The 17,667-nt window shown below is 34.3% G+C and overlaps 1 protein-coding gene across 1 annotated transcript in view; it reads left to right on the top strand.

The window, feature by feature from the left end:
- EIF3E (eukaryotic translation initiation factor 3 subunit E) overlaps positions 1 to 16,828 on the top strand; it is a 49,439-nt gene extending 32,611 nt beyond the window's left edge. Inside the window, exons 8-13 of the mRNA XM_032415596.1 lie at positions 146 to 272; positions 1,105 to 1,206; positions 2,474 to 2,583; positions 15,164 to 15,266; positions 15,557 to 15,691; positions 16,643 to 16,828. Coding sequence (XP_032271487.1) covers positions 146 to 272; positions 1,105 to 1,206; positions 2,474 to 2,583; positions 15,164 to 15,266; positions 15,557 to 15,691; positions 16,643 to 16,681 — 616 coding nt within the window. The 3' untranslated portion in view covers positions 16,682 to 16,828. The remainder of the gene's footprint in view (positions 1 to 145; positions 273 to 1,104; positions 1,207 to 2,473; positions 2,584 to 15,163; positions 15,267 to 15,556; positions 15,692 to 16,642) is intronic.
- Positions 16,829 to 17,667: the final 839 nt, after the last annotated feature.

Here is a 17,667-nt window from a genome sequence, read left to right as displayed (position 1 = left end):
CTTACGTTACTGAAGCAGCACAGTGTAATGGACTGTTCAAGTGTTTCTTTAAATCACATGTGGTTAATTACAGATTTATAGAAACTGGGTAAGTTATTAATATTAAATTTTAAAAATATTAAAGTTATTTATATTTTTACCTCAGGTATCTTAATGCAATTCAGACAATGTGTCCACATATTCTGCGCTATTTGACTACAGCCGTCATAACAAACAAAGATGTTCGGAAACGCCGACAGGTGCTAAAAGATCTTGTTAAAGTTATTCAACAGGTAAAAACTAAAATCTTTATTGTGTTTTAAAATGTGTCTAAAGTAGATCTAACATCTGTTTCTAGAGTAGGACTCTTAATTCTTAAGGTAAAAATGCTTTAAAAATAGGAGAAAGGATATATGCAGTATACATAGAGAAAGAGGAGCCCAGGATACTCATGGGCATTTACTCTAATTCCAAGATATACTTATGTTAGATGTGGTATGAATGAATACTGCTCTCTGCTGGGTGGATACTTAATATACATTGTATATTAGTGTTGCCTTTATTGCAAAGAGTGAAGGAGATTTGGAGCCTGGCACTGTTTGTTGGGAGATGGCTTACCTGCATAATTCCAGAGAAGTGATCTTTATGTAGGATACAATATTAATAGTCCCCAAGTTGTACAAAAGCTGCAGCCCTACTGATTGATTTTTTTTTTTTAGTGAGCTTCTCAGCAATAACTATGGGTTAGAAAAATAACTTAACTTATTTGACCTAAGAGTAAATTAAATATAAAAAGACAAATTCCGCAGTGTATGAATACCCTTATACTTGGGGATGTTCATCACTGTTTATTGACTATGGGAGACTTTTGTCAGTAGAGGAACTTGAAAGCCTTTGGAATAATTCTAGGATGAGAATTTAGAGAACTCAGTCTGGAAGGCATTATAAGCTTAAGGTATGGCCTGGAATCAGGATATAAGCAGTTGCTTCGAAAAGATGACACTAGGTAATTTGCTAGAAATTCATGGTAAGGGAGGAGAAAACAGGAAGATTGGGATATTCTAGGGGCAGTCTACCAAACAGTGTTGAATCTGATCCAACTTCACCTTTGACTTAATTCTACAGGAGTCTTACACATATAAAGACCCAATTACAGAATTTGTTGAATGCTTATATGTTAACTTTGACTTTGATGGGGCTCAGAAAAAGCTGAGGGAATGTGAATCAGTAAGTATGGATTTTTACTTATAAATTAATAACATTCTTTAAGGTTTGGATATTGTGAGAGTTAACTTGTAGTGTTTTATTAAAGTAATTGTATCAGAAACAATCTTAAAATGATTGTTTAGAAATGTGCTAGGGTAAAGACATTTTTAATGTTATTGCCATATGTGTATCCCTTTTGTTAGTAGTTTGTTAAAACATTGGCGACATTATAAATTCACACATATGCCCATAATTCTGTGTCTTATCCTATATGAGTAAATATGTGAAGTACTTCATATGTATGTATAAGATTGTATAGAATTGCACATACTAACTGATTCTCGATTTGTTTCATAAATGGGCCTATCTTCAGAATTTTTCACGTGATTGTACTTCACATTTGCTATAAACCAGTAAAGCTATAAGGGCATGAATTTTTTAACAGTAATGTCTTGTTGATTGGTAGAAACTAAAGCACCTTGGAGCAACTGAAAGAGTTTAGATTTCTGGGGTTTTTTTTCATGTTAGTTTGCAGAGTTTTAAGAAATTAAACTAAAAACTTACCTTTTAAATACATTTACCATATCCATGTTACTAGTTGTCAGTTTCATTTTTGAACCCAAATGTTAACACAAAATATAAAGAGTTTGTTGAAGGACTAAGATTTTACTTCTCTAAGGAGAAAATTATCATGTAAGTATAACTTCAGAGGTGATTTTCACACATTGGACAAAATATAAAATAGATTCCAATGTGATAATTTGTGTTCATATAGTTTTATTTATGTTTTGGTGTATATTTGTTAAATATACACTAATGAAGTTAAAATAATTCTCTTTTAATTATGATACCATCTGTGGAGTAGGAGCCACCCCTTGAATTTTTTTTTCCTTTGCTTATTTCCAAGTCTACTTCACAGAAATACGCATATTTTTAGTCTGTTATAACTATTTTAAGAAGCTAGAAAAGTTACGTTATCTACAAAGCATTTATGTAGGGTAATGGATAGGACAAAGCTACTTTGTCACAAGGTTGCTTAAGTCCTCAATAGAACAAGAAAACATGGCAGTGCTTACGGTTTTTTCTCGTAGCATTCATTTACTTCTTTAAATTGTTAGGGACTTGAACATAGTGTTCTAGAAAGTGCTGTGTGTAGAACTTGTGTGATATTAAGTAAGAGGATTGTAACTGGAACAACAAGTAAAGCACACAGGAAGTATTTTGGGTTACATTTTTGAAAATTGCTTGTCAGTGCTATTAATTTTTTTGTTATATTTTACATACATAGGTACTTGTGAATGACTTCTTCTTGGTGGCTTGTCTTGAGGATTTCATTGAAAATGCTCGTCTCTTCATATTTGAGACTTTTTGTCGCATCCACCAGTGTATCAGCATTAAGTAAGAACACTCTGATTTGATTTGTATTTTTCTACTTTTAAATTCCTGGAAATTTCTGTTGACTGTGAAATTATACTTAATAGGATTCCAGTTAATTGGATTTTTATTTTATTTCCCTTTGCTTTAGAAGAAAAAAAAAATCTGATAGTGATTTATAAAAATCCTAACTTTTGTTTTTATTTGGGGATGCTACAGACTCAGAAATACCTTCTTTAGTTCTATGTGTGTGGCATAGCATGATTTTTGAAAATGGTAACTTCAAGGCAGTATTATGATTGTCAGTTAACCTTTTAAAGAGTACTGTTATGCCCTATGTAGGGAGAAAAGAGAAATAGCCAGTTTTAGAATGGTTTCAACAGGAGTTCAAATAAGGAAGAAGTTAGCCATTAGTGAATCGGAAATACTGTTGAAAGACCACATTTGGTAATCATTTCAGTTAATTGAGTTTGTTTTATTTAATTATATATTTGAATTCTCATATAGTAAACTGTGACAGCCTAAAATGTTGAAACATGGAAAGTATGGGGAATTTCAATTGAAATTTTCTTTGTTGTGTGAGAAAATTATTGGCAGAAGAATTGTGAAACTTACATAACTTATTAGAAACTAATTTTACATACTAGAATGTGAAAAATAACTAGCGCCCTTTTGGCCACAGATGAGGTCAAACAGTAAATACGCTCCATAAATGTTTAAAAAATTACTTTAATGTTTGCCTCTTTGGAATTGTGTGTAGACCAGAATTTTTCTTTAGTGCCATTTGTTTTTTCTGAGGCATCCGCACTTGTTTGCCTAATTTTACTGGGTTGTTATTGAAGTGGTTTTTCAGAGTTAGAAGTATAGTGTAATCATGGGGCTTTTGCTATGGGAATTTAAAGCCTTGACCAGTTTTATTAGTACTTTATTACAGCTAGCAAACATATAATTTAAAAAATCTGATTCTCTTATAGAAACATGCAGATTCCTAATATGTCATTGGTTATGAAATAAAGAGATGAATTATATGTGGGATGCTAGTGGACAATAGATAACTGAATTCTTGCCTTTTTTTTTTTTTTTTTTTTTAAAGATTTATAATTCAGCCTTGTGAAAAACGGTTGCTAGTATTTTGGTTTTTCCTTGTGGACTTTCCCCCATTTCTCATTATAATATGGTCACTTGGGTGTTTTGTCTAGACCTTATTTAATTAACCCTGTTATGACCCTTTTGAAAGCAAATTCTCCTTTTTATATCTTTAGTACTTAGTATACTGACTCTGTACAGTATAGGTGTTCAATAAATATTTGCTAAATGAATAAATTTCTTTTCTTTGTATTAGTGAATTTGTATTTTCGTCCGTGATAATGGTTTTTCACTTTGGTGTTTGCTTCAGAGGTACTATGAGTAAGAAGGTTTGTTCCACTTCTGACTTGTTCCCTTTATAAATTCTGAGACCTTGTATTCATTATTTTATGTTTATGAGATTCAGTTTACCATGTTTAACAGTAAAATAAACTATTTGTCCTGTGTACTCAAGAAAGAAGTATAGCTCAAAGGAGGTAATAGAGTGGATAATGCTTCCAGAAGCTTATATGTGACTTTTATCATTATCTAAGAATTTTTTAAAGCTGATATCAGTGTCGTTTTATGTTTTTCTTTGATTGCTGTAGTTCTTTGATACCTGTAGTTTTTTGAAAGTTTTGGACAAAGTCTAAAGCATTTTCAGACTAACTAAAGTCCAGAAATCTTTTCTCTTTTCCAGTGATAGTGTTTCCCTTTTGTTTTAATTGTTTAAATGTTTTTGGCTTCCTGTGGAATGTGTTCTAACTAAGGAGATTTTGAATACATACATTAATGCATTTTCTTCAAATATTAAGAAAGATTTTTAGAGTTGGAAGAAATCTTTGAGAGTTTCTGATCCAACAGTGAACAGTTACTAAATCATCAACAGTAGGACTTTTTTCTGCAGTGGTGGAGATGTTTTTATATCTACATCGTTCAGTGTAGTGGCCAATAGTCATTTGTGGCTTTTGAGCACTTTAAATGTGGCTCAGGTTTCAAATTCTAGAACCATGGTTTTTAAATTGTGTGTGTATGTTAATAGCTTATTTTCAGATGTGGCATTATATATATATATATGTTTGTGTGTCTGTGTAAGTCAAATCAGAGCCCCTTCATGCTGTTTAGCCTATCTCTATTCGGCTTTCCTCCTGACAGCTGAAACACTTCTGTGGAACCCTAAAACTTCTGGAAACACCGTCTTCAAAAAAAAAAAAAAAAAGATCCAGTACAACTCCTTTGTTTTCTAGTGGTTTTGTAGCTCCTTATTTATAGCTGGGAAACTTAAAGACTCAGAGACATTAAGCTGCTTAGGTCTTATTTAATGACAGAGCCTGGACTAATAGGTTTCTGACATTCATTGTATTGTACCTCACTATAAATTCTCTCATTTTCATTGTGCACAATTGATATTTTTAGAAATACCAGATTTAGACTAATTTGTCATTAGTCTTTTCACTAAAAGCCAGAGGATAAAGATGGAAACCATAAGTCATTGTTTAACATTGTGTCTCAGAATCATTGTAGAGTTTTGTTTGTTTTGTTATACAAATACAGATTCCCTGAAGCCACCTCAGACTTTTTGGGTCAGATTTTCTGAGTATGCTCTGCTATGATGTGTAACAGAGCTACTATACTATACCTTCAGAGTGGTTATTCCAAAGCACATCCAGGATTAAGAACCTCCATCAGGTTGCCAATTTTTAGGCACACATTTACAGCCTGTTAAAGTAATGGAAAGAAAAATCAGTGATTTAATATTTTTAGTATATAAAGAATTAAGAAGATGGGGCAAAGCAGAATATATAGCTTCAGGTGAAAAAAGAAATACTCATCTTAGAGCAACAATGAGATCTCTGTAAGGTTCATTGGCAGGGGGGAGGTTGTTTCCAGTAGGACTTAGTCCAGGGTTTAGGATTTTGTTGTTGTTGTTTTCTTTGTTTTGTTGTTGTTTTGTTTTGTTTTTTTTTGAGAGAGAGAGAGAGCCCTTCCAAGTGGAGGGGGTGGGTGGGGAGAGAGAAACAATCTTAAGCAGACTGTGTGCTGAGCACGGAGTCCTCCAACACGGGACTCGATATCATGACCTGAGCTGAAACCAAGAGTTGGATGACCAACCTATGCCAACCAGGTGCCCCAGTTTTTCATTTTTTAAAGCTGTTTTAATGGGTTAGGAATATGGCTTAAAATAATGTTAGGTATTTAGGTTGGGTTTTTATAAATACAGAAAACATCTTCATTCAGACTCCAAGGATTTGAAATCTGTGATAATGACCAATCAAGTTTAATGTTTACCTTTAAACAATACATAGAAAAAAATCATTGTTCTATAAACCAGGTTTTTAAGCTAGCTGTACAGAACTTAAAACAATAGCAACTTAAAAACAATAGAGTTTCTGGCCTCACTGCAGACCTTCTGAATCAGAATCTCTGGAATCAAGGCTTGAGAATCTGAGTTTAAAGCTTCCCAGGTATAGTCAGCCTTGGGTAGAAACATTGCTCTAAATTAACGATTTGTAGTCCTCACAGCACATTAGCATCAATGGGAAGCTTTTAAAAAGAAATAAACAAAAATAAGGGATGACTGAGGGGTGCCTGAATGGCTCAGTCAGTTAAGTGTCAGACTCTTGGTCTCAGCTCAGGTCATGATCTTGTGGTCATGGGTTTGAGCCCTGTGTCAGGCTCTGCGCTGAGTGCAGTCTGCTTCAGATTTTCTCTCCCTCCCCGAGTGCTATGTGCCCTTCTCAAATAAATAAAATCTTAAAAATACATACATATATACATACATACATACACACGTGATGACTGAGCCCAACCCCTAAAAATCTCCCTGGGAGGAGCTCTTGGCATCTATATTTTTTTTAGAGTTCCTCTAAATAATTCTGATATAAAACCTCTTTTCTTAATTACGTCTTTTATTTTGAGGTGGTTACAGATTCACATGCAGTTGTAAGAAATAATAAAGAGATCCCCTTTGTTCTTCACAGTTTCCCATTTACACAGTTCACATTTCCAATATAACATCTTGGAATAACATCTTGCAAACTGTAGTAAAATAGCACAACCAACATGTTGACATTGATACATTCTCATCTGTTAACCATTTCTATAATTTTGTCATTTTAAGAATATGCAGAGGGTGCATGGGTGGCTCAGTCATTAAGCGTCTGCCTTCAGCTCAGGTCATGATCCCAGGGTCCTGGGATCGAGCCCCGCATCGGGCTCCCTGCTCAGCGGGAAGCCTGCTTCTCCCTCTCCCACTCCCCCTGCTTATTGCCTCTCCGCTGTCTCTCCCTCTGTTGAAAAATAAATAAAATCTTTAAAAAAAAAAAAGAATATGCAGAAACTTTTTTAGAAGGTAATGTTCAACTTTCCGGAGAGGATAAATACACTATGTATCATGATTATGATGTAATTAGTAATAGCAGTATAATTAGTACAGGTGTTCAAAGAAGGAAATACTACAAATGTGAATGAGTGGCTCTTCTGACCAAGCGCTGGTTAGAAGGTAGGAAGCACACCCTCAGAGCTTTAAGTCCAGAGGAAGAAACATACTAAATAAAGACAAAATTACAAATTATGATAGGTATTTTGAAGAAAAATATAGAGTAATTAGAATGACATGGACATAATTTGTGTGTTGGAAAATCAGAGAAGTAATTTAGATTGAAGCTTCAGTGAACCCTGATAACTCACTAAATGGAATATTTTTAAGCTGCAAAGTAGACTCTTTTCCACTGTATGCTAATTATGACAAATTACTCCATTCACTAGTTTGCGCTGATCTGTCTTTGCCTCTAATTTAAAATTATTTGATATTCTATTTTTGGGGGGGTAAAGGGGGGAAGGATTTGTCTCTCCCCTTCTGTCCAACAGTGGACACATTTTAAATGCTGAAGAGAATAGTACGTATTATAAAACCAATTGTTGTTTATTAAACCAACTCTTTCCGTTTGTGATTTGGAACATTCTCAGTTGATAGGTTTCTTGACTAATGGCTGTAAGCACTTATGATAGTCATATGTTTATAAAACTGCATATTAAGAATGTTTTTATCAGTTTATATACAGCCTTATAGATTTGTAGGATAAGTTACCAATCTGTGTACCATAAAGTATGCGACATCTGTCAAAAAAGATTACTATGGTGGGATTTAATTTAGTTATCGCTGAATAGTTAATCAGATATGGTGTGTGTCTGAAATTTAAAAGCTGTTCTAGAATAATTCTTGGACCAGTTTTCAGTTGTAGATAAAACAAAGTATGGAAGTAATATTTTGAATGTGTGTGATAAACATGTTGGAGCATACATTTATATAATTTTCCTTTAGTTAGTTTGGCTTTTCACAAAAGAAGGTATTTGCCAACTACTCTTGCATTTCTTTAAGTTATGAAGTCATTCTACTTTGCTTATTTTATTAAGTAACATTTTAGATCTTAATATTTTTCTTAAAGTTCTTATTACTACAAGGCAATTTATGTTCATAATTATACTTCCTGATATTAAAGAGAAATATAGAAAGGTGCATTTCCAGATGGAGATAAGATAGTTTCAAAAGCCTTTTTGTATTTCTGTGCTAACTATAAAGTAATATGTGGCACACCTCAGACATGTTGCGGGTTTGATTCCAGGCAACTGCAATAAAGTGAACATCACAATAAAATTAGTCAAACGAATTTTTTGGTTTCCTAGTGCATATAAAAGTTGTGTTTATACTGTAGTCTTTTAAGTGTGCAATATAGCATTATGTCTAAAAAAAACCCAATGTACATACCTTAATTAAAAAATACTTCATTACTAAAAAATGCTAACCATTATCTGAGCTTTCAGTGAGTCATAATCTTTTTGCTGGTGGGAGGGTCTTGCTTCGATTTTAATGGCTACTGACTGATAGGGTGGGGGCTGCTGAAGATTGGGGTTGCTGTGACAGTTTCTTAGGACAGCAGTGAAGTTTTCCACATCCATTGGCTCCTCCTTTCACAAATGATTTCTCTGTAGCATATGATGCTGTTTATTTTTTTTTATTTTACACAGTAGAACTTCTTTAAAAATTGGGAGTCCATTCTCTCACACCGGCCACTACTTTATCAACTAAGTTTATGGAATATTCTAAATCCTTTGTTGTCATTTCCAGTAATCTTTACCAAGAGTAGATTCCATCTCAAGAAACCACTTTCTTTGCTTATCCATAAGAAGTAACTCCTCATTTGTTAAAGTTTTATCACGAGATTGCAGCTATTCAGTCCCATCTTCAGTCTCCACTTCTCATTCTAGTCTCTTCCTGTTTCCACCACATCTGCAGTTACTTCCTCCACTGAAGTCTTGAACCTTTTAAAGTCATCTATAAGGCTTGGAATTAACTTCTTCCAAACTCCTGTTAATATTGCTCTTTTGACCTCTTCCCATAAATCACAAATGTTCTTTTTTTTAAGTTTCATTTTATTAGAGCGCAAGAGGGAGTAGGGTCAGAGGGAGAAGCAGACTCCCCACTGAGCTGGGAGCTGGATGCGGAACTCGATCCCAGGACTCCGGGATCATGACCCAAGCCAAAGGCAGTCGCTTAACCAGTTGAGCCATCCAGGCGCCCCCTAGAATCACAAGTGTTCTTAATGGCATCTTAGTGGAGAATCCTTCCTCGAAGATTTTCAATTTACTTTGCCCAGATCCATCAGAAGAATCACTATCTATGGCAGCTATAGCCCTAGGAAATGTATTTCTTAAGTAATAAGACTTGAAATTACTCCTTGATCCATGGACTGCAGAATGGATGATGTGTTAGCAGAGACAAAACCAACATTAATCTCATTGTATATCTCCATCAGAGGTCTTGGGTGACCAGGTGTATTGTCAACGAGCAGTAATATTTTGAAAGGAATCTTTTTTTTTCCTTAGCAGATCTCAACTTAAAATATTCAGTAAACTGTTTTATAAACAGATGTGCTATCATACAGGCTTTGTTGTTCCATTTATAGAGCACAAGCAGAGGAGATTTGGCATAATTCTTAAGGGCCCTAGGGTGGTGCCTGGGTGGCTCAGTCATTAAGCGTCTGCCTTTGGCTCAGGTCATGATCCCAGGACCTCCTGGGATCAAGCCCCGCATCGGGCTCCCTGCCCGGCGGGAAGCCTGCTTCTCCCTCTTCCACTCCCCCTGCTTGTGTTCCCTCTCTCGCTGTCTATCTCTCTGACAAAAAATAAATAAAATCTTAAAAAAAAAAAAAATTAAGGGCCCTAGGATTTTTGGAATGGTAAATGAACATTGGTTTCAATTTAAAGTCACCAGCTGCATTAGCCCCTAATAAGAGAGTCAGTCTGTCCTTTGAGGCTTTGAATCCAGGGATTGACTTCTTTCTAGCTATGAAAGTCTAGGTGGCATCTTCTTCCAATATAAGGCTGTTTGCTCTGCCTTGAAAATCTGTTGTTTGGTGTAATCACCTTCATTAATTATCTTAGCTAGATATTCTGGATAACTCATTGCAGCTTCTACATTAGCAGCTTCATCTTGGGTACTTTTATGTTATAGAAATAACTTCCTTCCTTAAACTTCATTAACCTCTACTAGCTTCAGACTTTTCTTCTGTAGCTTTCTTACCTCTCTGAGCCTTCATAGAATTGACAAGAGTTAGGACCTTGCTTTGGATTAGGTTTTGGCTTTAGGGAATGTTGTGCCTATTTTGATCTTTTTTCCAGACCACTGAAAATTTCTCCTTATCAGCAGTAAGGCAATGTTGGCTTCTTATCATTCATGTATTCACTTGAAAAATTATCTTTTCCCCCATTAATTTGAAATGTTACCCATATCACATTTTATTTTATTTCTTTTTAAGATTTTATTTATTTGTCAGAGAGAGAGCACAAGCAGGAGGAGTGGCAGACAGAAGGAGAAGTGGGCTCTCTGCTGAGCAGGGAGCCCGATGCAGGACTCCATCCCAGGACCCTGGGATCATGACCTGAGCCAACGGTAGACGCTTAACCCACTGAGCCACCCAGGTGTCCCTATTTCTTGTCTTTTTGATAATAGCCATTCTAGTATTTGTGAGATGGTATCTCACTGTAGTTTTGATTTGCATTTCCCTAATGATTAGTGATGTTGAGCATCTTTTCATGTACCTGTTAGCTGTCCATATGTCTTCTTTAGAAAAATGTCTATTGCGATCCTTTGCCCATTTTTTAGTTGAATTATTTAGGGTTTTTTTGCTATTCAGTTGAAAGAGTTCCTTATATATTTTGGGTATTAACCTCTTAGCTCTAATCATTTGCAGTATCTTCTCCCATTTGGTGATAGCTTGCCCTTTCATTTTGTAGATGGGTTCTTTTGCTATGCAGACTTTTTAGTTTGATATAGTCCCACTTGTTTATTTTTGCTTTTGTCATCTTTACTTTTGGTGTCAGATCCAAAAAATCATTGCCAAAATTCATGTCAGGGAGCTTACCACCTGTGTGTTCTTATAGGTGTTTATGGTTTCAAGTCTTATGTTCAAGTCTTTAATCAGTCTTTAATCCATTTTGAGTTAATTTATGGTATAAGATATTGGTCCAATTTCAGTCATTTGCATGTGGCTGTCCAGTTTCGCCAACACCATTTATTGAAGAATATATAATCAAAGAATATACAATTCCCCATTGTATATTCTTGGCTCCTTTGTTGTAAATGAATTCAACATCTATGCGTGGGTTTATTTCTGGGCTTTCTATTGTGTTCCATTTGTCTATTTTTATCAATACTATACTGTTTTGATTAGTATAGCTTTGTAATATAATTTAAAATCAGGATGTGTAATACCTTCACCTTTGTTCTTCTTGCTCAAGATTGTTTGGTTGTTTAGGGTCTTTTGTGGTTCCATATATATTTCTTACTTAACATACTCAATATGTTGTTGCATCACTTGAGAAAGGAGTGCTCGTCAACTTAAAGATATGTATAAGGGATATTTACACAAAATAGTTAAATGTCTGCTTTAAGCTGCCTGTAGACAAGGTTGAGATTTTCTATACAGTCTGAATAATCAGGAAATTATTTTTGTGTTTAAGATCTTGATCAGATTAGATATTTTTCTCAGAAATTCTGCATTTTGATACATTTTGTCTTTTAGTTTATTGATCAACTGAATTATTTTAAATAAGACAAGCATTGTATAGGATAGCTTAAGCCAACTTTTTGTTTTTTTAAGCTTTAATAGGATTTATATTTTTATTTTTAAATCTTTACTGTTTTTGCATAAAATCAGTAGACTGTAAGAGAATTATCATTTCTATCATTTAATTTCTTTTATTCTGTATATTTTCCTGTTATTTAAAAGAACTGGACTGTTGCCACATTCTTTAATTCACTCTCAGAATGATTGGTAGCCTAGATAACCTGAGATGCCATCAGTAATTTACTAATACTTCTTGGACCTTATTTCCGGTTTTGCTTTGACCTGATTTAATACATAAAGAATCAACAAGTACAATGCAAAGCAGTAAATCCCCCAAGTAGGATTATGGGTCAGAGCTTGCAGATATTTATGGGTCTTGATGCATGTTGCCGTATTGCCCCAGCCATGTAGGAAAATGAGACAGAATATGGATGTAAAGAAAGAAAGGATGAAGAATTCTATGTGGAGTTATTATGCAGAATAGACTTTTCTCTCTTTTATGCTAAAATCTGACCTTAAATGTTTCCTTAAATAATATGTCCCCAAGCCTCCAGACTAGAACTAGTAAACTCTTTTGCATCTCACATAACTTCTTTTTCATCTTTATACTTAGAATAGTTTATATATTTTGGGGATGAAGTGATTGTCCTCTACTCCCCACCCCCCGCTTAAACTTTATAAAAGTGGGGAATAGACTGTATTTTGTCATTAGCATCTAACAGTTCATATTTTGTTGAATGAATGGCAAGGAAAGAAGATAATTGGTTTGGTTTGGCTGGCATGTGGTACTCATGGGGGAGAATAATGAGAGTTTGGAAAGTGAGGTTGTAGCTAAATTGTAGAGAACCATGAATGAGAAATTTAGAAGTTTGGATTTTATTGTTTTGGTAGAAGGGCTTTGTTAAAGTTTTGAAAGGAATTTGGGCATAAACTGGTTAGTTGGCAATTATGTAAAATAGATTAAGGAGAGACTAGAGAGGTAGATTAGTTAAAAAACTGGGAAATAGTAATGGAGCCTGGACTAGGGGAGTTGACCAATTAAGAAATCATACAGTAAGTATTTATTAATTGCCTTCTGTAAACTGGGCATTGTGCTAATTGCTGGATAGATAGCAGTGAACAAAGAAGCCATGGTGCATGCTCTTTGGTTATATATACAGTGTATTATGAAAGCAAATATTCAACAGAAAAAACTACAGCTATTATGACTGCTCCAAAGAAAATAGAGGGGCTATGAAAGTATCAGACAGATATGTTACAGTTTGCAGAGGTGTCTTGGAAGGCTTATGAGGGTACTGATTTAGCTGAGACTCATGTAACAGCTAGCTAAATGAAGAAGAAGGTGGATGAGCCTTTTAAGCAGAAGACACAGTATATGCAAAGGCCCTGAAGTGATTAAAAACCTGGCATGTTTAATGAACAGAGAGGTTTAGTAGGGCTGGTGGAGAGGAGTCTTCCATGTAAGAGTAGAATGGTTAGATAAGAGGCAGTGGTTAAAGAGAATTCTAGGTCTTTTCAGTTGTATATGGCAGCAAGAAGAGGAATCCAACAGATAACCTAGGCTTTAAGACTGAATGTTTCATTAAAATTTTAGTTAAACAGCCTCATAAGTGGGTTTTATATTATAATTAAAAAACATGTTTATAATACCAACTCCATATAATTTGTAGCTTACTGGGAATAATTTTTCTGCTCTTTAAAACAAAATATAAGTGATCTTAAACATTGGAGTTTTAATATATTTAGTACAGTTTCTTGTGTGCTTTTCAGAGTAAAATGCTTTTGGCCTCACTTTAAAGAGTTGTGTTTTGGGGGATGCAGGAGACACACAAAAGATAAATTGCTATAGGACGTGATAAAATAATGAGTATATTTTGGAAAATCTGTTATTTACTTTTAGAGTTGAGCTTTAGGTAAGAGTATCAGATATTTGCTAACTATAGCAGTGCAGAGACAATGAAATTTACACATTTCTAAAATAAGTCAGGCACCAGCAGGAAACACCAGCTGTGGGAATTTTTACCAGTCAAAAAAAAATGCCTTCTTGTTTAAGTCAATTGACACAATTCCCTATTTTTAGTAGCTTAAATAAAAGGAGGGTTAGTAGAGAACAGTGATAAAGAGAATAAAATGAAATCCATGAAACTGAAATAATAGTCATGGATTAATTGTTCTTTATTTTAGCTGAGAAAGTGTGCTTAGAACAAAACAGATTGCAAAAACACAGAGAACAAAATTGTGACACATAAGTCCAGGGAGTTTTATGGTTGAGTTGGTTCATATTCATCATCAAGATGTTTTTAACTCCAGGCATATTTTAAGGATAAATTTTAAATGATTATGTTTTTGTAGATTTAGTTTGTAACTATTTTATTGATGACCTAACTTAATTTTTACATTTTGAATGAAATTCTATTAACTCTTTTTCAGTAAATATATAAAATAGGAATAGCACAGATATTATTCTCATAAGAAATTACATAATTATGTTATTGCCAGTGTCTTGACTATATTTTAAAACCAGGAAAGCTATCAGATCAGGAATTTTAGTTTATAATATTCTAAGGAAAGATTCTATTATTGGTATTCTAGTTCTCTTCATCAAACGAGTGATAACATTAGAGGGCCTGGCAAGTGTATAATGTCTTCAATGAAGAGAGGTGAAAAGAGAACAGTTAATGTTTAAACACCCATATATGCATTACATGTATACTGTATACTCTTAAATATTATACGTGCATACTCTACCATCAGCTGGGTGATGTATTTACCTACTACCAAGGGGTGCTTTTGTTAGTTCCGATTAATTAAGCCCTGTAATGCCTCTTTTTCAACCCAGTCATCTCCCTTGCTCCTTTCCCTCTCTCCCTCTCTCTCATTCTGTATATATGTGTGTCTTTCTCTTTCCTCTGAAATCCAGTGGCCACTTAGGTTATATAATGTGCAATTCCCAGAGTGCCCTCAGTTTACAACACAAACATGCACACTAATGCTAAGGTTTGGTTATTTCATTATATTATACTTACCACTGATGTTCCTTGTAGTAGATTTAATTTGTGTAATCATTATGCATCATAAAACCTTTTTCTCCCTTAGATTGTTATTTATTGAGCACCTGCTAAGTGTAAGGTACTATTCTAGAGGCCAGAGTGTCTGTAAATGTGAAATGTGGTCCCCTCTCCTCTGTTACTGGTTGGTGAAATGGGATAGGTCATGCACAGTACAAGATAATAGCACAAATATGAATAGTGCAGTTACTGAGTCATAGTATTTAAAAGAAGATATTTTTTATCCATAAATACCATATCCATAAATATCTGAAAGTCTCTGTGCAGAGTGTGGTTCAAAGATTGTGTGTATGAAATTAAGTGTTTAGACTCCATTAACATTGTTTTTACTTTTTTCATTAGCATGTTGGCAGACAAACTGAACATGACTCCAGAAGAAGCTGAAAGGTGGATTGTAAATTTGATTAGAAATGCAAGGCTGGATGCCAAGATTGATTCCAAATTAGTGAGTATTAAATTAGTTATGCTATATCTGTAAATTGCTGACTACTTTAATACTTTTTTGAGAACTTTTCACTAGGACATTTTATTCTGTTCTGTTAAGAATTCTTGCTTTGCGTTAAAGCTACAGCAGTCACCTTTTGTTGTTGTTGTTGCTGGATGAATATTGTCATCTCTGTACAGTGCATGACAATGTGTGCAGCAGTCATGTAGTGTTGTGATGTCATGCTCATGACCTCCCTGGGGAACCCAGTTGTAATATTACAGGATCAATTTCCCTTGGTCTCATTTTAGGGTCATGTGGTTATGGGTAACAATGCAGTTTCACCCTATCAGCAAGTGATTGAAAAGACCAAAAGCCTTTCGTTTAGAAGCCAGATGTTGGCCATGAATATTGAGAAGAAACTTAATCAGAATAGTAGGTCAGAGGTAAGAACCACACATTTTCTATTTTGTCTGGAATTTAGCAATAATGTAACATAATTATTACTGGACTTCATTTGAGAACATACTGATATATTGGTTATATCTGATTTTGTATTTCTAACTGGGGGTGCGAACATTTTTTTTAAAGATACATTACTAAACTGACAAGAATTTTTCTTAGATATATATGTTAGTTAAGGAAACTGAAAAAATTGTGTTCTTTTTAAATCTGAAGAAATACTTCTATAAAAATGTTCGTCTTATTATCTATTAGTGTTGATCTTTAAAAACTTGATTTTATCTGATACTCATATTTAACTATGTCAAAAAAATATATCCCCCCCTTTTGGTAGAGATTATGCATATTAGATATTAAAGGAACTTGAATGGCCTTGTAATTTTGGAATCCCACATGAGCTTTAATGCTTTTTAGCCATTATGATTATGTGTAACTGGAGGATAGGAAGTTTTTATTTTTAGGAAGCACAGCTGCTTCCTGAAATAGATGGACATTCAGAGACCTTATGTGATTGAAGTTTTAGCAAAAGGTTTGTGTCCTTTGAATAGTTCTTCAATTTTAAAAGAGAGGAAGAATTGGGAAATTATGTTTATGCCTTTTCCAACCAAGTCAGAATAACTCAACCTAAAACAACTTTTATATAATGTTCTTTTCTGTATGCTTGAGGATCAATTTGTATTGACTTTTGTTACAGTACTGGTGATGCTGTCATTGTTACACTTTATAATTGGTCAAAAACTGGTTTAGATGGTATTTTGATGTGTGTTTTTTTGTTCTAAGTGGCACAATTGACAGAAATATGGAGGTTGTTAAAATCTTCGAGAGTGGTTTGGGCTGGAGTACTAAAAGGAAATGCTAGTATCACTTTTTTCTAAGTTAACTTTTTCAGAAAGTACTTTCTTCTCACCTTGTCCATCTCTCTTTGTATGTTTTAGGCTCCTAACTGGGCAACTCAGGACTCTGGCTTCTACTGAAGAACTGTATAAAGACAAGATAAAAATCTATAAAATAAAGATGAAATAATAAAACCATTATATAAAGGGTGACCTACATTTTAGGAACAATTAACATATTGAGTATAAATTTTAGGGAATTTAAATAAAATTGGCTGTTTCATTTTATCTTGTTGTGAATTTCCTTATATATCCAAGTGTGTGTTTTTTTTAACTTTTCATTTTGGAATAGTAGATTCACAGGAAGTTGCAAAAATAGTAGAGAGAGGTGTCATGAACTAGTTTACCCTAGTTTTTTCATCTGTGTTGCTATAATACATTATCACAACCAGGATATAGACATAGGGACAATGTGTGCAAATACCTCTGTGTCATTTTATCACTTGTGTAGATTTGTGTAGTCTTCAGTACAGTCAAGATAAGGAACTATCTTTTCTTCCTTATGCTACATGAAGGTCATGTGCTCATATCCTGTCACTCTGTGAACATCACTACTACCTGAACAATAGACATTTTTATGGGGGAAATGATTCTTTCTGTTACTATACTTCTGCACTAGTAGGTTGGTTCAGTAGTAAATATGTGAGACCTTTTGTTCAGAAAAAAAAAAAGATAACTATCATCATTATGAACTTCTCCCTGTGCTCCTCCCCCTGTGGTCATACCTACCTCTACCAGCTTTAAACCCTGGCAACCACTAATCTGTCCTCCCATCTCTATAATTTGTCATCAGTAGAGTATTCTAGAAATGGAATTCTACAACATGACTTTTTGAGTTTAACTTTTTCTACTCATTATAAAGCCCTTGAGATCTATCCAAGTTCTTATATATATCAGTAGTTTTTTCCCATTTATTGCTAAGTCTTATTCCATGGTATTGATGTACCACACTGTTTAACCATGTACCTTTAAGGAATTATGGTTGTTTCCAGTTTGGGGCTATTACAAATAAAGCTGCTGTTTCTTAACTATTAAAGTGGCTCCTTGTCACTCACTGGGCAGGTACA

Source organism: Phoca vitulina, unplaced genomic scaffold (assembly GCF_004348235.1).
Source record: "Phoca vitulina isolate PV1807 unplaced genomic scaffold, GSC_HSeal_1.0 scaffold18, whole genome shotgun sequence".
NCBI classification, from domain to species: domain Eukaryota; kingdom Metazoa; phylum Chordata; class Mammalia; order Carnivora; family Phocidae; genus Phoca; species Phoca vitulina.
This window is presented reverse-complemented; position numbering and strand designations above follow the sequence as displayed.